Raw genomic sequence first — 26,745 nt, 5'->3', positions numbered from 1 at the left:
GACTACAGTATATCCCAGTGATAATAACATCACATGTGACTACAGTATGTCCCAGTGACAACATCATCACACGTGACTACAGTATATCCCAGTGATAACATCGTCGCACGTGACTACAGTATATCCCAGTGATAATAACATCACATGTGACTACAGTATGTCCAAGTGATGGTTCTCTTTAATTCGCGGCAGTGAGAATTGTTTCAACAAAAACACATATATAAAACAATGATCTAGGACCCAGTCTCTGTATACATTAGGTGCGTTCACATAGGTCCTTAAAGCCATTTGTTGATCATATCAGATTTCAATTACAAACAAAAAGCAAAATCAAAGTTATGAAAAAAAGTCGGAAAAATAAAAGAATAATATGAGAGGTTACACAACGCTAAAACATAAGATAAGGGGAGGTACTATATGAGAGGTAGCATAAGAGATATAACGTAAGGGGAGGTAATATATGACAGGTAGCATAAGGGATGTAACACAAGGGGAGGTAATATATGACAGGTAGCATAAGGGATGTAACGTGAAGGGAGGTGGTAAGTGAGAGGTAGCATAAGAGATATAACGTAAGGGGAGGTAATATATGACAGGTAGCATAAGGGTTGTAACATAAGGTGGAGTAATATATGACGGGTAGCATAAGGGATGTAACATTAGGGGAGGTTATATATGAGAGGAATGTAACATAAGGGGAGGGGGTGTTACATATGAAAGTTAGCAATACGGACAAAATATAAGGAGAAGTAATATATGAGGGGTTGCATAACATAGGAAACATAAGGAATGTAATATATAAGAGGAAATATCAGGGATGTAACGTAAGGGAAAGTAATATATGAGATGTAGCATAAGGGATGTAACGTGAGGGGAGGTGATATATGAGAGGTAGCATAAGGGATATATCGTAAGGGGGGTGGTAAGTGAGAGGTAGCATAAGGGTGAAACATAAGGAGATGTTTTATGTGAGAGGTGGCATAAGGGTGAAACATAAGGTGGAGTAATATATGAGGGGTAGTATAAGGGATGTAACATAAGGTGGAGTAATATATGACATATAGCATAAGGGATGTAATATAAGGGGAGGTAATATATGACATGTAGTATATGGGATGTGACATAAGGAGAGGTAATACAAGCATTCTGTCCTCAGAATTGTTCTGGCGCATGTCTGTCGTATAGCAGTAAGGCTTCCATCCCCGTATATATTTTTCTTTCGTAGCTACAAAAGGAATTGAATGTGTTATCTTAATACTATCAAAAAGTTGTGCAAAGCAAGATGTTCATCCCAGTATCAGCTCACTAGATTTACCGAGTATGCTGATTAAAAAGAATTACACGCCCTTCTTAATTTAGAAAAACAAAGAATTTTGTGGTTAACACCGGAACAGTCATAAAAACATTTTATATATAATGCCCCCAATGAGACTTTAGGAAACATACTATACTTATTATGTTATAGAAGCAAAAGATACAAGGCGACATAGCCCCTCACGCAATTCCGGAATTGCACATTCATTTTTCGGCTTCAGTTTTACTGGACTGTTTCCGGTCAAACGTGGACGTTACCCGGATGAGAAAGGAGGAAAAGTTTTTCAAAACACGATGCTTTGTTTCATAATTATCGTTTCAATTGATCCCATTTGATTGCACGCACACCATCAGAATCACTCATGAAGAAGAGAATGTTTTCCAAGTTCACAAATTACCTCCATCAAGCTGTGGAAGCGGTGAGTATGTGCAAATTGAGTGGTGTTGACATCAGTGTTTGTCGAAAAATTAGAGGAAATGTCTTGAGTCAGTTTAGGCCTATATATAGACTGTTGTCTTGATTTCCGAATGAGCAAATATCCCTGGTTATCTTTCATTTATTTCTTCTTTGCGTCAACTTGTTAAAACCACAATTCTTCCCAGAAGATAAACAATACGGAAAAGTTTTGATTCAGTAAAAAATATTTGACAGGAACTGACAGGTCGACATCCGTTTTATTTCTGAAATATTTACGTAGTGCATCTATTCTGAATTTATGGGATAGAACTCGATTAAATTACTTTTTTTATTGGTAGATAGGTTTACACCACAATTAACATATCAAACACACGTGTCACCACATTACTTTTACTTACAGATGAAGATACACACTTAGAACTGCTGATAAGGAATTAATCATTTTGTTCAGTTAATTCCTTTTTAAAACATATGGAATATATATATATTTGTATAAATATCGTTGAAATGTATATTATAATTCAGAACTGTCCCAAGAAAATTGTATGTTTCTAAAAGAAAAGAATGGTCGCCAGTTTTGTCATGTTGGATTTTTTCATTATTTCATTACCAGTAGTTCAATCTGTTTCACAAGTTCCATTTAGTATATGTACTAAAAGGAAATAAATATAATGCTGTAATATATATTTTAAAATTTTTTTTTCAAACTATGTTTTAAGTTCAATATAATCACTAATAATCATGATGGTTGACTGCTAATTGGCACAAAGTTTATTATACTTACATCCAGATTTATACCTTCAGTATGATTTATAATCATCATGATATGCCGTATGATCGAGACTGTATTTAACAACATGTACAAGCCAAACCAGCATGCTCTAATTTCATAGGGTTAAGAACATTAAATGTTTTTGTCTTATGCTTGGGTATGATAACAGTGCGAGAACATTTTAACCAATGACGTTGTATTGCTAATCTAAATTTCTGTGTTATGGAACTTGAATTGCTAATTTAATTTGGCCAATAGGTACTTGAGATTCTCGAAATTTTACAGGATAATCCATAATAGTATATATATGTTTGAATAAGCTCTATTGCTGAAAGGTGAAACACAGGTCTGCCATTATATTTACAATACAAAACAAATATGGATATTCATTATGTAACAATATTAGCCTCAAAAATTGTTATTACAGCTTGCCCCACAGATTCCCTTACAGGAGGAATTTGTTTATCACTGGAAATCAGTAACTGGCTACTTCATGGACAACAGAGGTAGGTTTATTTTTTAATGATGAATTGATAAGAAACATTAATTATTAATGCTATAATTGCAAAGACATTTTTAAAATGGTAAAGTTTATTCATGGCTCAAAGATCTTGGAAATTTTGTTGTACATAAAGGTTCAACATCCTTGTAACAATCAGAGATCTCAGAAATACACAATTAAAAGATTTTTAAGAGCTTCAGAAATCAATGCTTATAAAGCCATTGATTTATAAACAACACAGTTTTATAGTTGACACATGAAGCTGAAAATAAGCAATTATAAAAGGATTATATGCATTAAATTATCAATGTTGAAACTAGAACCAATTCCCATGACTTCTTAATTCTGATGCTCTATTAACTTTTTGAGATCGTCTTGAATCCGTGTGTACATCTTTATCAGCTAGTAGCTCAAGAACATTTCTTGAAGATACATTTGTGGCAATTTCTTTTCTTAATTATCATTGGAATGTTGACTCAGGCACATGTCACTTAGTTCTGGCATTCATCAACTCCAGTGTGTCTTAAAAATCACTGAAACATGATAGTTATTATTAAACTTAGAACAATGTTCACATGATTTTTTGTAATTGTGTCGCCTGCAGAGCTGGCGGACACTTAGGGATCACTTTGTCAGTCGTCGTCGGCATCCATATGAAAGTTTTCCTGACTTTTTTCGGTAATGCTATGGGTTATCAAAATGAAATTTAGCATATGGCTTTTTGTTGCAAGGGTACAGATTAAGTTCGATTCCCGGCTGTCTGTGACCCTTTTTGGCAGAGTTATGCCCCTTTCAACAGAAAATTTCCCAGGAATATTGTTTCCTTGACTTTTTTGGCTTATGCTTTGAGTAATCCAAATGAAATTTAGCATATGGCTTTTTGTTGCAAGGGTACAAATTAAGTTCGATTCCCAGCTGTCTATGACCCTTTTTGGCAGAGTTATGCCCCTTTCAACTTAGAAAATTTCACGGGAATATTGTTTTCTGGACTTTTTTGGCTTATGCTTTGAGTTATCGAAATGAAATTTGATGTATGGCTTCTTGTTGCAAGGGTACAGATTAAGTTTGATTCCTGGCTGTCTGTGTCCCTTTTTGGCTTAGTTATGCCATTTGAACTTGGAAAATATCTCAGGAATATTGCTTTGCCCTTTATGCTTCAAGTTATAGAAATGAAATTTGAAATTACAACTTTATGGTTGATCGTTGCACATCCAGTTCAATTTCTTGGTGACAGTGACACTTTATGCAGGCGACACATACAGTTCCGAGGAACTCTTGTTATAATCTATAAGCTGCTTTAATCAGAATTAAGTTTTATGTTCATATCCTAATGATTTTACTAAAGTTCATGTTAAACTTCTTTGTTTAAATGAACTGCCTTCTGTTCACATTGCAGGTGACAAATTGCCTGTGGATCAAACCAATATTCCAGTACACCTAGACCAGATGGTGATACTATTGCAGCAAGAGGAAAGTGTGTCTGACAGGAACAGCACAGGACCATGCATGGAGTATCTCCTTCAACATAAACTATTAGAGACCCTGTACTCCCTTGGTAGGACTGATGTAAGTGTTGGAAGAGCATATAATTTAAAGGGAATTAGCAGTTAGATTTCAATATTTTTCCCATGTGTTTGATTTCAGGCAAGCATTGTAATACTTAAAATCAGACTCTTCACAGAATTATAACACTCTCTGAGAGAAGCTTATAGAGATTATCAGCTTCAAACTAACACTATTTGACACTCCCTGTGTGTCTATCACCTATCACTGTTTTGATCAAAGATAGCTGAGTTTTTCCCATGACCTTTCAGAGCCTCGTTTTAACCTGCCGTTTTGATGTGATTTGTTACTATGTATAATTATGTAATTAGCCAAAACTTAATTTGACAGCTATGTTTCAATTCTTACTTTGTAAAATGACCTCTTGTTTGACACTATGTGTGTGACAGAGCGAAATAGATTAATTTGAATTAATCTGAATCTGAAATTACATGTGCAAAGACATTGTTGACAGTCTCAGAATGATAATGATTTGAATTACTGTTGGGTCGCTCCTATTTTATTTTAATTTTTTGACATTGTTAATAAATTGATTATGCATACTTTAAAATATAATAATTAACAGAAAATACACAATTTTTAACAGATATTTAAATGTTAGAATGCATTTCATCAGTTAAGAAATGAGTATCTAGCCATTTGGTCCCTTCAACACAATATTATAGGTGAGGATAAGATATTGCACAGCACTTGTATTATTCTAAGGTATGAAAGAGAAGATACACAATAGGAATTGAAGCCAATAAGATTTAATGTACTGCAGTACATTTAAAAGTGAGCACTCCACCACTTTTCCACATTGGTATTAGAATACTCAAACAGTATTTTAAAAACTTTGTGTGTTATTCTTACCTATAACAGAGAACGTTTAATATACATCTTGAAAATTCCATTTTCCAAAAATCAGTTTCTTTGATCTCTATTGTGAAAACTAGTGCCACAGAAACTACAGATCATTCCAAATCAGAACAGAGAAAAAAATGTATACATTTGTGTATTTAGTTGTGGTGTATGAAATTTAGTGTTTTGCTAGATGCATGTAATGAAGAGTCAATGTTCATTGTTTTATGCTCACATTAGAGTTCATGATTATATACATTCAAAGAATTAGATAAAACAATCACATTGTAAATTAATTTTATTTCACACCTTAGCTTTAACACAGCAAATATATTATAAATTTAAGAGATTAATATTAGTAATTTTTTTTCTTATCTCGAAATGGTTAGATCTGCCTTAGAAATTGATTTTCTGATGTTTGTAGAATTCGTTGATGTTTTGTGGCAAAAGTATGTTCATTTAAGATATTATATTTGTACTCAGTCATTTTTACCACAAATATTTCATATTGATTTTCATTGTAGCATCCCCCGGGTATGAAGCAAGCAGTTCTGACATTCTTCACAAAGTTATTGTCCCGACTGGAACAGCCACTACTACCCCATGTCAATGTCCATAGGGCTGTTCATGTAAGTGTTAGGTAGGGGTAACTGTCCATGTGTGTGTTAGGGCTAGGGCTAGTTGTCCATGGCAGAGTGTGGTAGAGCTTTTCATTTGTGTGTTAGGGCTGTCCATGTGTGTGCTAGATGAGGTTCTCGGTCCATGGAAGTGTGAAATAGGGCTGACCAAGTGTGTGTTAGGGCTGTCCATGGAAGTGTGAAATAGGGCTGACCAAGTTTGTGTTAGGGCTGTCCATGGAGGTGTGAAATAGGGCTGACCAAGTGTGTGTTAGGGCTGTGCATGGAAGTGTGAAATAGGGCTGACCAAGTGTGTGTTAGGGCTGTGCATGGAAGTGTGAAATAGGGCTGACCAAGTGTGTGTTAGTGTATGTTAAGGCTGTTCATGGAAGTGTGAAATAAGGCTGACAAAGTGTGTGTTAGGGTTGTCCATGAAAGTGTGAAATAGGGCTGACCAAGTTTGTGTTAGGGCTGTCCATGGAAATGTGAAATAGGGCTGACCATGTGTGTGTTAGGGCTGTCCATGTAAGTTTGTGGTAGACCTGTCTATGTAAATATTTGTAGCACTGTCCATGTAAGTTTGTGGTAGACCTGTAAATATTTGTAGCACTGTATGTAAGTTTGTGGTAGTATTTATTTGTAGCACTGTCCATGTAAGTTTGTGGTAGACCTGTCTATGTAAATATTTGTAGCACTGTCCATGTAAGTTTGTGGTAGACCTGTCTATGTAAATATTTGTAGCACTGTCCATGTAAGTTTGTGGTAGACCTATGTAAATATTTGTAGCACTGTCCATGTAAGTTTGTGATAGACCTGTCTATGTAAATATTTGTAACACTGTCCATGTAAGTTTATAATGCAACCTTAGCTTGACTTGACAAGCTATTGATGGAAATAAATTTGAAATACTTTGGTCAGGTGTTCACCAGATTTATTGGCTATTTTGTATTCTTCAATCACAGACATGTGTTAATAAACTACAGAGGAGAAAAATCCCCCCTCTCAGACAAAGTTGTACATGTATGTTATTTTAGAATCCAAACCAAAATTCTGGTATGGTATGTTTATATAATAATAAGAAGATGTTTAAAACATTTATGTTTGTATTACTTTGTTGGAAGATAGTGTTAAACATTTCACTTTAGTTACATTAGACTCTCTGGTGTATAATGAAGACTTCGAAACTTACATATTCAGCTCTAAAATAAATATCTAAGAATTCTAAAATCTGCTGATGTGTAAGTATGCTCATATTGTAGCGTCTTGTAAAGGCATGTGGTGAAGTGAAAGCTGCCCCATCTGAAAGCGAAGAGATTCAGTTCCTTTGTACTGTATGTGCCAAAATCAAAGAAGACCCTTATCTAGTCAACTTTTTTATTGATGTGAGTATGCTTGGTATTATTTTTGGTTGATATCAGGGATGGTATAAATAGACATGATTATGAAAATTAAACAGCTTTGAAAAAATGGAGAAAAGGAAGAATCTTGTAATTAAAAAAATTGAACTCGTCCTTGCACTCAATAACGATTGATAGATGGAGTCAAGAAATGTGTATTAATTTTAGTTGTGGTTGAAAGTTCTCTGTATCACTAAATATCATCTCAATTAGATACCAAAGAAAAAGATATTGCCTGGAGCTGCCAAACCTGTTACTACACTACCCTCAGAAGAGTCACAACAGTCGGCTGGAGTATCACAACAACAATCTGATGATCAGACTCCAACTGGTACCACCAACACGTTAAAGGAGTTCAGCCTTGTCTCCTCCCTCATTATTCTCAGTCATAGTGCAGTAAGTCCTATATTACACATTGTGGTATTGATGTATAGAGTCAGTTAATTACTGAAACCCAAGGAAGACGAGAGGTAGAGAAGAAAATGTACAGGTTGAAGTCAGATTTTGTATGCGAGTTCTTTTATAGACTTCGGAGTGATAAGAACATTATAATCCAAACTCAAAATTGATGAATTTAGAGCAAAACCTGTGTAATGGAATGATTTACAAGGAGACATTTGAAGGAAACAAGGTGAATGATTAGGTGTTTTGTAATTCAGAAATTCATTTACTGTATTGTGAATGAAGCATAATGTATGCCAGTACTGCTTTATATGGTAAGGTGTTGAATACCAATATTAGGTCTGATAACCACTTATATACACAGAATACTGTCCATCACTCTTGTCCAGGACATACCTCATAATTTCTATCTCTTACCATGGCCAAACTTTGGCTTTTAGCACCTGTGTAAGGTTTTGAAACAAGGCCTTCTGCTAAACTGCAATGTTGCTAACTTTCATGTTCCCCTCTATATGTTAGATAGCAGAGAGTGGTTTTTGTCACAGATTTGAGTGGCCATTTTATGTTATTGTTTTCCATGTAATTTTTGTGGCTATAAATTGCTTCCAGTTGTTTGCATTATGGTAGTCAATTCTATAGTTTGAACTCTGTGATTGAATTTGCTAAAGATAACTTTTTGGATAGACTGATTGAGCTGCACTAACTTGGATTACATATGGAGATTGGTTACAGGACAGTCGTGTAGCAGTGAAGGCCTGTGAGGGACTCATGTTGTGTGCCAGTCTTCCAGAACCTGCTGCAGCTAAGTGTATAATTGAAGACACCTCCTTTTGTACAGAGTTGTCTCAGCGACTGGTTGAGTCCTACCTGAAACTTCCATCATTGGTCAATCCTGTGGATCTGGAGAATGTGGAAGCCAAGTGGGGGTAAGTAGTAAAGTGAAATGAATATATACATTAGAAGTGAGGTATTTCACTTGGTACATATATTTGTAAAGAAATTGATCAGGGCTAGAATATTGTCTTAAAACTGATGTCCTCCTTAATAACTCTCTCTGTTTGTAGTTATATGAAGGATTGACTGAAGGCATATATGTTTCTGATTTTTTATACAGAGGTTGTCTGGCTTTATTATACTTCTGTCACATTATTTGCCTTTTTCTGGAAGTGATATTTTAATACCTCACAAGGAGACATGTCGGTGTGGTCATCATGTAATATTACATTTTAGATCATATTACATTTCAGTATTTACGGGGTTTACTTTTCAAGAAATGATCTTGGAAGATAAGCTTTTAATATAAACATGTTTTACTGTGTATAAGACTGGTTTCTCAGGTTTAGTTATAAACTTGGTTTATGGTAATTACAGAAAAATATGATAAATGATTTACTGAGGATGTATTTAGTGTTATCATGATATGTGTTGTAAATAATTGATATTCACAGACTTGACGTGATAACGGAGAGTGAAGATCATCAGACGTTTTTGGGGAAACGTCACTTGGTTTCCTTTCTGTCCTGGTTAGATTACTGTGATCAGCTGATTGGATTATCCAATCCAAGTGTAGGGACGGCGTTAGCCAAATCAATCAGAAACTTATTCCTGGACGTGATTATGGAGCCGTCCATCCTACAGACGTGAGTAATTGAAGTGTGATGGTTTTTAACATTAACACGTAGCATGCAGTCTATGTTGAAGATTTATATTAAGATATATTTTATTATGAATCGTACACTAATGCATAGGCAACAAAGCATTCATTTTAGATATATAAATGAAAAATAATCTCTGTGTGTTTGGCAGATCCGAGTCTGGAGCTGTGCTGGCCACAGCATACCTGACACGATGTTTGCGGACTGTCTGCTCACCACAGTTGTTACTAGGTAAGACTAAACTGTAATAGGACCACAAACCACTGATAACAGTAACCATTGTGGTTCATATAATGCTGTTCCTACTCAGAAATAATTGTTATTCGTGTGGATAAAATGATTAAAAATTTCAAGTTCAATGACATTGTATGTTTCTTCCTAGCTGTTTTGTAAGAACATCTCTCACTGAAGATATACATATCTTGTTCAGTAGCTTCTTCTCACATTCATAATCAACACTAAAGGAAAAGATACATAATTGTATATTCTTTATGTTTTACATTTTAGAGTTTTCTAAATTTATCCTTGGAGACAATCGGGAGCCAGAAGTGGTAGACATAGCTGAGGGTGCAGTCAGAGATAGACTCATACAGCGATGTAATCATATCTCTGATGAGGTTTGTAGTTTCCGTGAAAATTGGTTTCCTGTACAACCCTTCTCTTCCTGTACAGTAAGAAATCATAGAGCTTATTTGTTTCTTGTAAAACTCTCTTCTTGTACAGTAAGACATCATAGAGCTTATTCGTTTCCTGTACAACCCTTCTCTTCCTGTACAGTTAGAAATCATAGAGCTTATTGGTTTCCTGTACAACCCTTCTCTTCCTGTACAGTAAGACATCATAGAGCTTATTCGTTTCCTGTACAACCCTTCTCTTCCTGTACAGTTAGAAATCATAGAGCTTATTCGTTTCCTGTACAGCCCTTCTCTTCCTGTACAATAAGAACTCAGAGAGCTCATTCATATCCTGTACAACCCTTCTCTTCCTGTACGGTAAGAAATCATAGAGCTTATTCGTTTCCTGTACAACCCTTCTCTTCCTGTACAGTTTGGAGTCATTGGTTTCCTGTACAACCCTTAAACAACATGACATTATACCCATTAGATATAAACTACACTATTCAAGTATACCCAGTAGATATAAAGACACTATTCCAGTATACCCAGTAGATATAAAGAAACTATTCCAGTATACCCAGTAGATATAAACTACACTATTACATTATACCCAGTAGATATAAAATACACTATTCCAGTATACCCAGTAGATATAAACTACACTATTACATTATACCCAGTAGATATAAAGACACTATTCCAGTATACCCAGTAGATATAAAGACACTATTCCAGTATACCCAGTAGATATAAACTACACTATTCCAGTATACCCAGTAGATATAAACAACACTATTACATTATACCCAGTAGATATAAAGACACTATTCCAGTATACCCAGTAGATATAAACAACAATATACCAGAATACCCAGTAGATATAAACAACACTATACCAGTATACCCAGTAGATATAAAGACACTATTCCAGTATACCCAGTAGATATAAACTACAGTATTCAAGTATACCCAGTAGATATAAACAACACTATTCCAGTATACCCAGTAGATAAAAAGACACTATTCCAGTATACCCAGCAGATATAAACTACACTATTCCAGTATACCCAGTAGATATAAACTACACTATTCCAGTATACCCAGTAGATATAAAGACACTACACACTATTCCAGTATACCCAGTAGATATAAAGACACTATTCCAGTATACCCAGTAGATATAAACTACACTATTCCAGTATACCCAGTAGATATAAACTACACTATTCCAGTATACCCAGTAGATATAAAGACACTATTACATTATACCCGGTAGATATAAAGACACTATTCCAGTATACCCAGTAGATATAAAGACACTATTCCAGTATACCCAGTAGATATAAACTACACTATTCCAGTATACCCAGTAGATATAAACTACACTATTCCAGTATACCCAGTAGATATAAACTACACTATTCCAGTATACCCAGTAGATATAAACTACACTATTCCAGTATACCCAGTAGATATAAACTACACTATTCCAGTATACCCAGTAGATATAAACTACACTATTCCAGTATACCCAGTAGATATAAAGACACTATTCCAGTATACCCAGTAGATATAAAGACACTATTACAGACCAGTATACCCAGTAGATATAAAGACACTATTAAAGACACTATACCCAGTAGATATAAGTATACCCAGTAGATATAAACTACACTATTCCATACCCAGTAGATATAAAGACACTATACCCAGTAGATATAAAGACACATTCCAGTATACCCAGTAGATATAAAGACACTATTCCAGTATACCCAGTAGATATAAAGACACTATTCCAGTATACCCAGTAGATATAAAGACACTATTCCAGTATACCCAGTAGATATAAAGACACTATTCCAGTATACCCAGTAGATATAAAGACACTATTCCAGTATACCCAGTAGATATAAACTACACTATTCCAGTATACCCAGTAGATATAAACTACACTATTCCAGTATACCCAGTAGATATAAACTACACTATTCCAGTATACCCAGTAGATATAAACTACACTATTCCAGTATACCCAGTAGATATAAACTACACTATTCCAGTATACCCAGTAGATATAAAGACACTATTCCAGTATACCCAGTATATATAAACTACCCAGTAGATATAAAGACACTATTCCAGTATACCCAGTAGATATAAAGACACTATTCCAGTATACCCAGTAGATATAAACTACACTATTCCAGTATACCCAGTAGATATAAAGACACTATTCCAGTATACCCAGTAGATATAAAGACACTATTCCAGTATACCCAGTACACTATTCAGTATACCCAGTAGATATAAAGACACTATTCCAGTATACCCAGTAGATATAAAGATATTCCAGTATACCCAGTAGATATAAACACTATATAAAGACAGTATACCCAGTAGATATAAACTACACTATTCCAGTATACCCAGTAGATATAAACTACACTATTCCAGTATACCCAGTAGATATAAAGACACTATTCCAGTATACCCAGTAGATATAAAGACACTATTCCAGTATACCCAGTAGATATAAAGACACTATTCCAGTATACCCAGTAGATATAAAGACACTATTCCAGTATACCCAGTAGATATAAACTACACTATTCCAGTATACCCAGTAGATATAAAGACACTATTCAAGTATACCCAGTAGATATAAACTACACAATTCCAGTATACCCAGTAGAAATAAACTACACTATTCCATTATACCCAGTAGATATAAAGACACTATTCCAGTATACCCAGTAGATATAAAGACACTATTCCAGTATACCCAGTAGATATAAAGACACTATTCCAGTATACCCAGTAGATATAAAGACACTATTCCAGTATACCCAGTAGATATAAAGACACTATTCCAGTATACCCAGTAGATATAAAGACACTATTCCCACTATTCCAGTATACCCAGTAGATATAAAGACACTATATACCCAGTAGATATAAAGACACTATTCCAGTATACCCAGTAGATATAAAGACACTATTCCAGTAGACCCAGTAGATATAAACTACACTATTATACCCAGTAGATATAAACTATTCCAGACACTATTCCAGTATACCCAGTAGATATAAACTACACTACCCAGTTATAAAGACCAGACACTATTCCAGTATACCCAGTAGATATAAACAACACTATTCCAGTATACCCAGTAGATATAAAGACTATAGTAGATATACACTATACACTATTCCAGTATACCCAGTAGATATAAAGACACTATTCCAGAAAACCCAATATATAAAGACACTATTTCAATACCCAGTAGATATAAACTACACTATTCCAGTATACCCAGTAGATATAAACTACACTATTCCAGTATACCCAGTAGATATAAAGACACTATTCCAGTATACCCAGTAGATATAAACTACACTATTCCAGTATACCCAGTAGATATAAAGACACTATTCCATACCCAGTATATAAAGACACTATTCCAGTATACCCATAGATAAAAGACACTATTTCAGTATACCCAGTAGATATAAAGACACTATTCCAGTATACCCAGTAGATATAAAGACACTATTTCAGTATACCCAGTAGATATAAAGACACTATTCCAGTATACCCAGTAGATATAAAGACACTATTTCAGTAGATATAAACCCAGTATATATAAACTACACTAAACCAGTATACCCAGTAGATATAAAATACACTATTCCAGTATACCCAGTATATATAAAGACACTATTCCAGTATACCCAGTAGATATAAAGACACTATTCCAGTATACCCAGTAGACCCAGTAGATATAAAGACACTATTTCAGTATACCCAGTAGATATAAACTACACTATTCCAGTATACCCAGTAGATATAAACTACACTATTCCAGTATACCCAGTAGATATAAAGACACTATTCCAGTATACCCAGTAGATATAAAGACACTATTCCAGTATACCCAGTAGATATAAAGACACTATTCCAGTATACCCAGTAGATATAAACTACACTATTCCAGTATACCCAGTAGATATAAACTACACTATTCCAGTATACCCAGTAGATATAAAGACACTATTCCAGTATACCCAGTAGATATAAAGACACTATTCCAGTATACCCAGTAGATATAAACTACACTATTCCAGTATACCCAGTAGATATAAACTACACTATTCCAGTATACCCAGTAGATATAAACTACACTATTACATTATACCCAGTAGATATAAAGACACTATTTCAGTATACCCAGTAGATATAAAGACACTATTCCAGTATACCCAGTAGATATAAAGACACTATTCCAGTATACCCAGTAGATATAAAGACACTATTCCAGTATATAAACATTATACCCAGATATAAAGACACTATTCCAGTATACCCAGTAGATATAAACTACTATTCCAGTATACCCAGTAGATATAAACTACACTATTCCAGTATACCCAGTAGATATAAAGACACTATTCCAGTATACCCAGTAGATATAAAGACACTATTCCAGTATACCCAGTAGATATAAAGACACTATTCCAGTATACCCAGTAGATATAAACTACACTATTCCAGTATACCCAGTAGATATAAAGACACTATTCCAGTATACCCAGTAGATATAAACTACACTATTTGGTCCTCAGGAAAATGTACAGACACAGGTGAGATAAAAACTTTGCATGTTATATACATGTCTGTACAAATATAGTTATCTGCACGCTAACTCAATTACATGTTGCATCTGCATCCAACTATATATCACAATGAGTTAGTAATCTGCTGTGTAAACCCCAGGTCTCTTTATCTTAAATAGAAATCCCTGGGTTGTAGATTTGTTTTATCAATTAGTTAAACTTAGATTTAAAAAGTGAAGCAAAGTTTGAACATTTTTAAGAGTTTTGATTTCTGATGAATTAAGATTAGACTTACCAGTTTGAAAACCATTAACTTGACATGAATTTAAACCACTTCTGATGTAGTATATACCTTTGGATCATTAATCAGACAAACCCTGTATCTGACTAACATCATGTGCCTACATGTATATAATATTGTGCTTTGGTGTTGGTAGTTGTATAGGAAATATCTGTTGAATGTCTCTGTACACCATGATTTTTTACACAAATTAGAGACTCAAAATGAATGAATAACTCCTGCTTCTGAGTAAAGATATACCCATTAGTTTAAACTAACAGAACTCACAAGCGCAATTTACATGTCATGCTTTAGCATAATTTTGTTGTAAACCATATTGGTATATGGTATATATTAAAAAGTTACATATGTATTTGATATTTGTGATGTTTTGATTAAAGATTCAGTTACTTACTGAAGACAGAGTTGGATGGGAATTGGTCATCCTTTCTTAATCTAAAATCTGCTGTAACCTTTGAAAGAAATTACTTTTTTTCTGATCATGCATATCATTTTGTTTTTAGTTGTGTCTGGTCACTTTGAAGCTGTTTGATACACTGCTTCAGAAGGAGGAAGAACATATCATACATAATCTTGTTCTTCGCAATGTGATTGGTCGAAAATACTATAAAGAGGAGGAGCCTGAAGTGAAGGAAGAGGAGTCTGGTGGTGCTACAGAGAATGTCAGTCAGGCAACTGATCCTGCTCCTAGCTCTGAAACTATTGCAGAGGGATCTGTACCAGATTCAGCTACAGAGGCCAAGCCATCAGTGAATGGTTTAGAAAGGAGCCAGTCTGTGGATTCTACAGGTAATGTACCTAATGAAGGTCTGTAGATTCTATAGGAAATGTACCTACTGAGGGTCTGTGGATTCTACAGGTAATGTACCTACTGAGAGTCTGTAGATTCTACAGGTAATGTACCTACTGAGGGTCTGTGGATTCTACAGGTAATGTACCTACTGAGGGTCTGTGGATTCTACAGGTAATGTACCTACTGAAGGTCTGTGGATTCTACAGGTAATGTACCTACTGAGGGTCTGTAGATTCTACAGGCAATGTACCTACTGAGGGTCTGTAGATTCTACAGATAATGTACCTACTGAGGGTCTGTAGATTCTTCAGGTAATGTACCTACTGAGAGTCTGTAGATTCTACAGGTAATGTACCTACTGAGGGTCTGTAGATTCTACAGATAATGTACCTACTGAGGGTCTGTGGATTCTACAGGTAATGTACCTACTGAGAGTCTGTAGATTCTGCAGGTAATGTACCTACTGAGGGTCTGTGGATTCTACAGATAATGTACCTACTGAGGGTCTGTGGATTCTACAGGTAATGTACCTACTGAAGGTCTGTGGATTCTACAGGTAATGTACCTACTGAGGGTCTGTAGATTCTTCAGGTAATGTACCTACTGAGGGTCTGTAGATTCCATAGGTAATGTACCTACTGAGGGTCTGTAGATTCCACAGGTAATGTACCTACTGAGAGTCTGTAGATTCTACATGTAATGTACCTACTGAGAGTCTGTAGATTCTACATGTAATGTACCTACTGAGAGTCTGTAGATTCTTCAGGTAATGTACCTACTGAGGGTCTGTGGATTCTACAGGTAATGTACCTACTGAGGGTCTGTAGATTCTACAGATAATGTACCTACTGAGGATCTGTGGATTTTACAGGTAATGTACCTACTGAGAGTCTGTAGATTCTACAGGTAATGTACCTACTGAAGGTCTGTGGATTCTACAGGTAATGTACCTACTGAGGGTCTGTAGATTCTTCAGGTAATGTACCTACTGAGGGTCTGTAGATTCCACAGGTAATGTACCTACTGAGGGTCTGTAGATTCCACAGGTAATGTACCTACTGAGAGTCTGTAGATTCTGCAGGTAATGTACCTACTGAGGGTCTGTAGATTCTACAGATAATGTACTTACTGAGGGTCTGTGGATTCTACAGGTAATGTACCTACTGAGAGTCTGTAGATTCTACAGGTAATGTACTAATGAGGGTCTGTAGATTCCTCGGGCATTGTACCTATTGAACTTAACCTAAGGTAACTTAAGTATTGAGGGTCTGTAATCTAACTACTGAAGCTATGTAGCTTTCAGAGGTAACTTTCCTGATGAGAGTCTGTAGATTCCACACATAACTTACTTACTGATAGATTAAATGAGAAATCTTTGTTTATATTGTTGTAGCAATTGATATGAACAATTTTACACATCAATTCACAGAAATATGATCTATGTTTAACATTGATGCTGTCACAAGAGTTGATTCTTGTAGGTAGCCTCATATTTAAGCCACATAAATTATGGTCTGGTTGTGTTCCACACAAACTGTAGTCTATCTGCATTTCTTTATAAACTATAATATGGCTGTGTACCACACTGATTTGAAGGTACTTCTGGAGAGTCTAGTCTGTCATTCGGCTCCAGTCCTACTACCTCACCCAGCAGAGGCAAGTCAGAAGTGCACAAGATTGTCAACAGGTATTTCTTATCTGAACAGATTTCATGTTTTCAGTCATAGATGACAGAAGTCAAAATATTCTGGTTTATTGAGTAATTGAATTGAAATGACAGTGCATTAAAAATGAAATGTTGTAAAGTTATTTGTACGATAAGTATAAATCTATATGTGCAAATGTTCTTTTATCATCTCTTATCTTTTCAAAATAGAAAATCTGTTCAGAAATACACCATGCATTTTGCTGTTCCATCTTTGTTGTAGCAAGGGCTAGAAAACCTTTAATGTTATTCTATAGATAAGACTTACCATCTTTGACTTCAGTTTTCTGTCTCTGCTGCCGGAGGAATTGAAGTCCAGTTACCAGACTGCTGACAGTGGCTATGATATGTACCTACGGGATGCCCATAAACAGGTGAGAGCAGTGGCAGTATGATTCTGAAAAGTGTTTTATGTGTACATCTTGTAATGTAGTACCACAATATTGATTTCTACACCAACTGCTTTCAAATTGGATGGCATGTGACAAGTCTTTTCCTATGTTGTTTGGTGAGATAGCCTTCAGCAATGACCGTGTTTGTTTACATAGTGGGGTAAAAACCAAGGAAACAAAATCACCATTCGTGATAGGCTCTGATTTTATATTAGAAGGAGATTTGGATTCAACTTCACTTCTTCTGATAGATTGATAAAGTAATAATCAAAAACTTGTGTAAGTCTCAGTTCTGATGTGATAAGCTTTATTGATGTTACTGCTGAACATAACAAGCCTGATTTCATTGGTCAGTTTAAAGATGTGAGTGGTATGTGTTCTGGATGGACCTGGCCAACTGAGGCTGTTCCAACGGGGGACAAGTCCGAATCTGCTTTCTACGAAGGTGGCTTCCTCAAAATGCTTCTAGACAAACTCTCACATATGCTTAATCAGGTAAGTCACCAAATTCTATAGATGGTCTTTAACTTGTAAATACCTCTGTAGGTCAGTACTAAGTAGAATTTACTGGAGAACAAAATGTTATTTGTATATTAGATTGATATTTAATCATTAAAAGGAAATTTACCTGCACTTTTCATCAACAATAAACAATGCAGAATCCAATGCTACTTTTCAGTTATAGGTTGCCATTGTGTGCTTCAGTTATCTTTGAAAAAAACAAAGAGATAATTTGAAGTATGTTGGCAGAAAATGCAGTTTATTAGAAACTTGGTCATTGGGTGATAAATATATGTTGGCAGGTTTTTACTAATGGTAAAATTGATAATTAACTGTTGTCCCGATCAAGCTGGTGATATATATAGGGACATGTTTGAAATCAGCTTGACCAAGTCATGCACAACACAAGTACAAATTTGTGTGACATGTGTTAAGTGAATAAATAGGAATAATTTGATGAATATTGTGAGGATAAAACTCCTTAAAGAGTTTTTAATGATACAACACCAAGTGGTCAGCTCAAGTTATGTGTGTTTGGGGTAGTGCAGTTCTACTCTTTTTAAGAGTCCTTTACATACTGTAAGTCAGTACACTGCTTTGTGTTCCAGTCATACTCGATGAACCTTCAAGTGACCTTGTTGGTGTCCAAGCTGGCCATGCTACCCCATCCACACCTCAGCGAGTACTTGTTGGAGCCTAATTTGCCCGTAAAGGATGGTGCAAGGACACTCTTCTCCATCCTAACTAAGGTATATTAACTCTCCCAGACACTTCTCACATGCACCCCAACATCCCCTGTCAGATAAACCTTGCTAGTAAATTACTGTAAACCATATCCCAGAGAAATACCCAACATCCTTACCAGGGCAAGTAATCCCTGTCAGATATACCTTGCTAGTAAATTACTGTTAACCATATCCCAGAGAAATACCCAACATCCTAACCAGGGCAAGTAGCCCCTGTCAGATAAACTTTGATGGTAAATTACTGTTAACCATATCCCAGAGAAATACCCAACATGCTAACCAGGGCAAGTAATCCCTGTCAGATAAACCTTGCTAGTAAATTACTGTTAACCATATCCCAGAGATATACCAAACATTATACTATACTTGAAAATATAAGATATATCCTGGATAAATTTGACAATATCTGACTGTAAACAAGGTATTTCAATACAGATCATTTAATACAGCTACAATATATTGAAAAGCTTGTGCGACATTTTGGTGACTAGTATCCTTTATCCTGTTATCACCAATAGACAAACATGCAGCAAACATATATTTAGGATATGATTTTTAGCTGATAACAACCAAAACAACAAGCCAGTTAGGCTACACCTACACTTACCTACACATAGTTGCATACAATTTACTCAGAATTGTACACTCGGGTTCCAGTATTGTATACAAATTTGACAACTGATTTCAGTTATACTGTCTTGTACCTGATCATAGCTGTGTGAAATTCCATGGTCTCCCTCATCTTGATTCAGAACTGGCTCCCTATAACCTGAGTTGCAGAAATTTCCATCTCGTTGGTTTCATCAGCTGTGATTGTGATGAAATACTAATACTTGTCATATGTGTTTTCTTTGACAGATTGCAAGTGAAATAAATGTGAAGCTTGGAAATGACCCAGGGCTTAGCCAGAAACTAGTAGTTGCAAGGAAACAACTGATGGGCATGTCACCAAACATTCACAGGTAAATTTTGTCATCATCATATTCTTCTGTAATAAGGAATCTGATATTTCAGCAATTCTGGATGTATAGAGTCTGTCTGCCATTTAATCATTATTCATGCTCTCAGCATGTCTTGTCTGTGTTATAAAATTATTATGCCTGTGTGAGTTTGCAATGACATTGCTTGGATTGCTGTGAATGTCTGTGTTTATAAGTTTTGTACAGAAGCATGGGTCTGCTTTGTTGGCATGTGTAAATCATATATTAATAAGAGAGAACTAATTTGTAGCAATGATTTTAAAATTAACACCAATATTACTGGTACATAATTCTTGAATTTTTATTTCTAGTAGACATTTTGTTTCTGTATTGTTTGCTTGAATAACTCCTCATCCTCGATACTCCAGAAATTACCCTATACTCAATGAAATTGAATATATTTTCAACTCTCCATCATATAACTGATAAGCTTACACTTAAATAATCTGTCACATTTTCTTTTACTTGTGAACTTTGTTTCACCATTATTCTGTTTGATATATAACATTGATATGTGTTGTGAGATCTGTAACCTTGACCTTTGATCTTGACCTTGCCCATTACTTTGTACAGTTCTATATATAATCTTGATCTTGTGTGTTACCTTGACCTTTAATTTATGTTGTTAGAATGAGGATGTTAAACACTACTAACATTGGGTAAGTGGCATCATTATTTTAGTGTTATTTCTTCACTTTATTAAGGCCTGTCTCTATTACAAACCTTCCTCGTAATACGTTGAATTAACAAACCTTCCTCGAAATACGTTGAATTGTGTTGTAAATACAATTGACTTCTGAAGGAAAGGAAACTGAAACGGAATTTGTAAAAGTTGGTTTTTAAGATGAAAGTAAATTTCCTATAAGCTGCATTATGTGGACATAGATATATTTAAATTTTCATTAGAAATGAAAAATGTTGATCAAATACAAATCAAGGAAAATTATATTCCTCATAGAATTATTGTTGTAGTGCAGCACTGATAAATTCATATCTCATGCAGGTCCTTTTGAAACATTTTAGAGTTCCATATGGCTACTGTCAGTACAAAGTACAATTCACTGTGTGCTTGACCACAGTACTGTTAACAGATATTGTACATGGAGTTGCATTTTATCAGAACTTGATAAAGTGACAAGGAGACATCAGGATCAATTTGCTTTTAACATTTCACAGCTTTTTCTGCCAGGCGCCCATTTCATCATTATTCAGAGTCCAGGATTCACATAACAAATGTCTTTTTGATATTGATACTCATGTAAATGTATATTTATGAGATAAAAATGCTGATGAAAAGCTCAACAGGAATGAAAACGATGAAAGATCAGATTTCTTTGCTACATGAAATGAATAAAAAGTGATGTTAAATATTCAGCATAACTTAGCTGAGTGTTATAAGTAAACCTTATACCTTTATCAAAATGCAGGAATGGTTAACATTCAATATCATCTGCGAGAATTTCCTCTTGTAGTAGATAGTCTGTGGATTTGGAAGTGTGTGCATGCCATTCGGAGGTATATTGGGTCAACTCTTCAATTTTATACTCGGATCCAAATATCTACACAGTAAATCTGTGGTTTTTTCTAGTGACCTGGTTATGTTAGAATTTGTTTTATTGTCAGTGTTTGGGTATCTCACCTGGTATGAAGTACCTGTGATCTTAGAAGTTAAACATTTCACATTATTCACAAGTTCTCCCAATTCACTGGTGAAAAGTATAAATAATTTGCACGTTGCTTGCTGGCATTGAGGGCTACCAAGTTTGTTTATATGACTTTAATTAATCTGATCCTGACCTATAAATGTAAATGTTCTGTTGATAATAGAGAATATTGAAATATACATGTTTTCATGGTAATTAATATTTTTGTATGAAGAGTAGAACATCTGATTATCAATATTATACATAATATGATGTTTAAGTATAGAAATATCACTGATAAGTTGATGTCAACACCAGCCTTTATCTGCTTTTTTGCACTGGTTATTTTTTTGGAAAATTTCACAGCATGCTAAACAAAGCTCTATTATTTTGATAATGTTTCTGTGTATTTTCCTTTGATTTGTTGGATTATATCAGCAGACTTTGTTATATAACACCAGTTCTTTCTATATTCTACACTGAAAAAACTGTTTAATTCAATCTATAAAGATCTGAGGCCAAAAAGTTATGGTTCCTGTGTGGGGGTGACACTGAAATCTGGACACCCTGTCATGTAGACACTAACTAATAAGAGACTCAGGCACATATGTTGTAGCCATCAATAAGATACTGTGACAAGTAAACAACAATCAGATATCTAGGCACATACTTTTAAGACACCAATAAGACACTTACACATGTAGACACCAATAAGACATCCAGGCATTAGACACACTAAAACATTCTGGCTTACAGGCTCCAATAAGACATATAGACAACAATCAGACACTCTGGCAGATAGACACCATTAAGATATTTGCATGTATACACCAATAAGACACATATGTATCTAAACACCCATTAGACATCATGGCATGAAGACATTATTAAAACACATTTGTTCTCCTGTTCCAAATGTCCAGTACCAAAAGTATCGCCTTCCTCTCCAGAACATAGTTCAGCCTGTGATGATTCTTATTAAGCAGACTTGATGAAAGTAATATGCATGTCTCATTAACGTCAATTTTGTTATGTGATAGAATGGCGTCAATTTCTGTTGGGAAATGGACATAAGGTAATTATCTCTGTTGATGTTCAATTTTACATCCTGTTACCTTTGACTTGTTTTCTGTTGCTAGATTGGAAGATCACGGTCAGCTTGAAGCCATTATTGTCCTTGAAGAATTTTGCAAAGAATTGTCAGCCATTGCTTTTGTGAAACATCATGCTGCTGTAACAAGGACATAATGAAGGTGAAAGAAGTAAACCCTTTGTGTTCAGATGGATCCTTTATAATCTAGTCTTGCTACAGTCCTAGTCAGAATATGATGACAGGAAGCACAGTCTTCACCTGCTCTAATGAATGAGGAGCTGTTTACTCAAGTCTTGTAACTCCTACTACCTAGCACATAGATTTTACATGCAAGGTGCCAAATGTTTCTTTACCATTTTTGTCCTGTCAAGGCTTTATGATACTGTAAATACAATACCCATGATTACTGTTTGAATTAAGTCCTTTAAAATAATTAACTAAAGAAGATTGAGCTTATAGGTAATTAGGAATCATTCATGTGCCTTTTTAATGGCACATCAGTAACCTTGCCTTTATGAGATATCTTTACATTTTTCAGTAGGAAATTATTCAAAAAGAAATATGTGCTGCAGTAAGGAAGCATATACATAATCTGAGGTCATTGGAGTAATGACCAGTTATTGTTAGAAAGTCAGTGCTGACTGTATATTACCCAGATTACTTGTATAGAAGATAATTCCCTGACATTTTACTTTATTTCATGCAAGAGGGTATCTACAGTAAATCCTTCCATCATTTTGTAATGCAGAGTTATCTGCTCTTGTAAACAGGTACTGATTAATTACATCATTTTCTTATGACATAACCCACAAATAAATGGTGTAACAATCAATACATGCCCAAATGGCCAGATAACTCTGTATTATGAAAAGACATAATTAAGTTGAAGAGACTGCATATATCATTTTTGAGTATTTATGGACAACACCTGTTAAAACAATATTACTGTTTGATTTTTTTACTGTATCTAAATTTGGTCTCAATATTTATCAAAAATGTAGAAAGGAAAAGAATGTCTTTTGCCAAAATATTCATGTTAAAATAGTTCTAGTCTATGAAGCTACTTTGTTCCCATTGGGAAGTGATAATTACCATTTAATTTTGGTATAAATTGTGTATTATTTTTCTGTCTTCCAAAGCACCGTCAGACTGCAATGTTAATATGTCTGTTGTATGTGATTGCTTGTGACTTGAGATGAAGGTTACACAGTTCAAGTCTTTGTGAATGCTGTGCTGTGTTTGTGATGTTAATTACATTATGTTAGCTATGTGAGTACAGTGCTATATCTTACGAGGGTACAACTGTGTATATGAGTGTAAGAGTGAAACCCTATTTTTTAGGCCTTAGATACGCCTGTCGAAATACAGGTCGTATTTTGTTATCATGTGAGCAAGTGGGCGACACACATGGTGTCCGCTCGATAACTTGAGAGTAGTTTTCAGAGGATCAACTTCATACTTCATTACCATGATAGCTTGGACAAGTTTGATTACTGTAATTTTTTAACCAAAATTCATTGAGTTATGGCTCTTATTCAATTAGCAAAACAATGTCTGCTTGATAATGCAAGTAGTTTCAACAGATCAACATGACAGATCATAGAAAGGTTCAATTCCATGATAGCTCATGCAAGTTGACACTTGGACAAGCTTGTTGACCGCATTTTTTCTCCTGTAATGCACAGACTTATGACCCTTTATTCAATTACCTAAACAGTGCACCCTTGATATCACATTACCTAAACAGTGCCCCCTTGATATCACAATTACCTAAACAGTGCCCCCTTGATATCACAATTACCAAAACAGTGCCCCCTTGATATCACAATTACCTAAACAGTGCCCCATTGATATCACAATTACCAAAACAGTGCCCCCTTGATATCACAATTACCTAAACAGTGCCCCCTTGATATCACAATTACCAAAACAGTGCCCCCTTGATATCACAATTACCTAAACAGTGCCCCCTTGATATCACAATAACCAAAACAGTGCCCCCTTGATATCACAATTACCTAAACAGTGCCCCCTTGATATCACAATTACCAAAACAGTGCCCCTTGATATCACAATAACCAAAACAGTGCCCCCTTGATATCACAATTACCTAAACAGTGCACCCTTGATATCACAATTACCAAAACAGTGCCCCCTTGATATCACAATTACCTAAACAGTGCCCCCATGATATCACAATTACCTAAACAGTGCCCCCTTGATATCACAATTACCTAAACAGTGCCCCCTTGATATCACAATTAGTTTTCAACAGATCAACTTCAAACTTTATAGGAAGGTTCATTATCATTGGACAAATTTGTTGATCGTATTTTTCCTCCTGTAATTCACGGCATTATGACCCACTATCCATTTAACCAAAAAATGTCTGCTTGATATCTTGATTAGTTTTCAGGGGATCAGCTTCAAACTTCATAGGATGGTACATAACCAGTAGAGAGGGCAATTGAATAACCACAAATTTTTGCCTTTATTTTAGAGGTAGGGCCCCTTATTTCAATCATGTGAACAGTGTTGGCTCAAGACCTAAATTCATGGAGTTAAGGCCCCTTATTTCAATCACCTAAGCAGTGTCTGCTTGTTATCCAATTAGATACACTTAAAACTTTATAGGGAGTAAAGGCCTTTGCAACATTGATGGAACAATAACTTTAGTATTTTGCATGGATCATCTTTGAATTGACACACGATGGTTTACTCCGGTTTCCTCCATCAGTACACAACTGGCACTGTCTGTAAATGGCCTAAATGTGTTGATAAGACATTAAACATCACCTTCCTTTACTTTCTTGTTTTGAAAAGCTCAGTCAACCTTTGACAGGCATGTCATGTACCACCTCACAGAATGTGGTAGAGCTAAACAAAAACAAGAAAGAATCTGAAAATAGGATGGTGTGAGATAAAATTATATGCATGAAAATGATAATTAGGAAAAAACAATTGGAGGGAGATTTAAACATGCCCCACACTTTCCAGGTAAATGTATGTTTGTGCTATATGAACATGTATTTTACCATGAAGGAGAAGTTACTATTAGATTGACATATAGATCATAACTTTAGTGGCTTGTTATTAATTCATATATTGGTTGACAGCTGAAGTTACAGAACATAGAAGTAGGTAGATCCAGACCTAGTATTAGATATATTTCTTACATTACAACATAACATCGAGGCCTGCTTGTTCATCCTGTTATTGACCTGCCACGTAATTGTAGTTGTTAAATTTTAAGACAGTTTATAAGCCTTTTAGTCTTGCCTATCTCCTTTATTTTTATATCAATTTTCATGAACTTGTTTTAATCATTTTACAGAGTTTTCGTAACTGATTCAGCAATTTTATTTTTCTATTATATGATTTGTTTACTAATTGTTTATGTTTGTCCATTTTACTACACAACAGTGAAAAAATTGCTAAGAATATGTGTACTTGTACATGTAATTTCTTTTGATACAGATGATATGAAATGTTGTTTTCAATCATCAAAACAAGCAGTACATCGCATTTAGCTCTGTTGTTCAGAAAATTACCATTCTATAGCAGAATTGGTGTTGATACTAGTATGAAACAAATGTACTGACAATATGTATTGATTTGACAGTTTTGTATAATGCCTCCCTCGTCTTGTTTTTTGCCATTTTATTCATATTTTCAATTATTTTGTTTCTTATCTACATATACAACTGTATATATTATATTTATTTTGAAATGAAATCCATACCCGTGTGTCTCCTGAGATTCAAATCTCAATTTCTAGTCATATTAAGCTTCCAGAATACTCATGCCTTAATTATTTTCCTGAATGAGACCTGTTATATTTATGAAATCATGGTATTAAAATGTTTTGATGGAAAAAATA

At 35.0% G+C, this 26,745-nt stretch overlaps 1 protein-coding gene across 1 annotated transcript; it reads left to right on the top strand.

Annotated features, from left to right (window-relative positions):
• The first annotated feature begins 1,568 nt into the window (after window positions 1-1,568).
• Window positions 1,569-26,745, top strand: LOC132556229 (FHF complex subunit HOOK interacting protein 2A-like). Its single transcript, XM_060220623.1, has 17 exons — window positions 1,569-1,733; window positions 2,932-3,010; window positions 4,403-4,572; window positions 5,934-6,038; window positions 7,286-7,408; window positions 7,637-7,819; window positions 8,558-8,751; window positions 9,274-9,465; window positions 9,632-9,711; window positions 9,988-10,097; window positions 15,516-15,801; window positions 17,402-17,492; window positions 17,794-17,884; window positions 18,257-18,397; window positions 19,012-19,152; window positions 20,008-20,111; window positions 22,912-26,745. The coding sequence occupies exons 1-17, from the start codon at window positions 1,677-1,679 to the stop codon at window positions 23,018-23,020; spliced, it is 2,256 nt and encodes a 751-aa protein (XP_060076606.1). The 5' UTR covers window positions 1,569-1,676; the 3' UTR covers window positions 23,021-26,745.

The sequence above is a fragment of the Ylistrum balloti genome, unplaced genomic scaffold (assembly GCF_031769215.1).
Source record: "Ylistrum balloti isolate Yb309-2 unplaced genomic scaffold, AGI_CSIRO_Ybal_v1 Utg370554, whole genome shotgun sequence".
Classification (NCBI taxonomy): domain Eukaryota; kingdom Metazoa; phylum Mollusca; class Bivalvia; order Pectinida; family Pectinidae; genus Ylistrum; species Ylistrum balloti.
The sequence above is the reverse complement of the archived record's forward strand: the minus strand, read 5'-3'. Positions and strand labels throughout refer to the sequence as shown.

Coding starts and splice junctions, on each gene's coding strand:
- LOC132556229 (XM_060220623.1), top strand. CDS start 1,677: ATGAAGAAGAGAATGTTTTCCAAGTTCACAAATTACCTCCATCAAGCT. Junction 3,011..4,402: donor CTACTTCATGGACAACAGAG/GTAGGTTTATTT, acceptor TTCACATTGCAG/GTGACAAATTGCCTGTGGAT. Junction 9,712..9,987: donor CTCACCACAGTTGTTACTAG/GTAAGACTAAAC, acceptor TTTACATTTTAG/AGTTTTCTAAATTTATCCTT.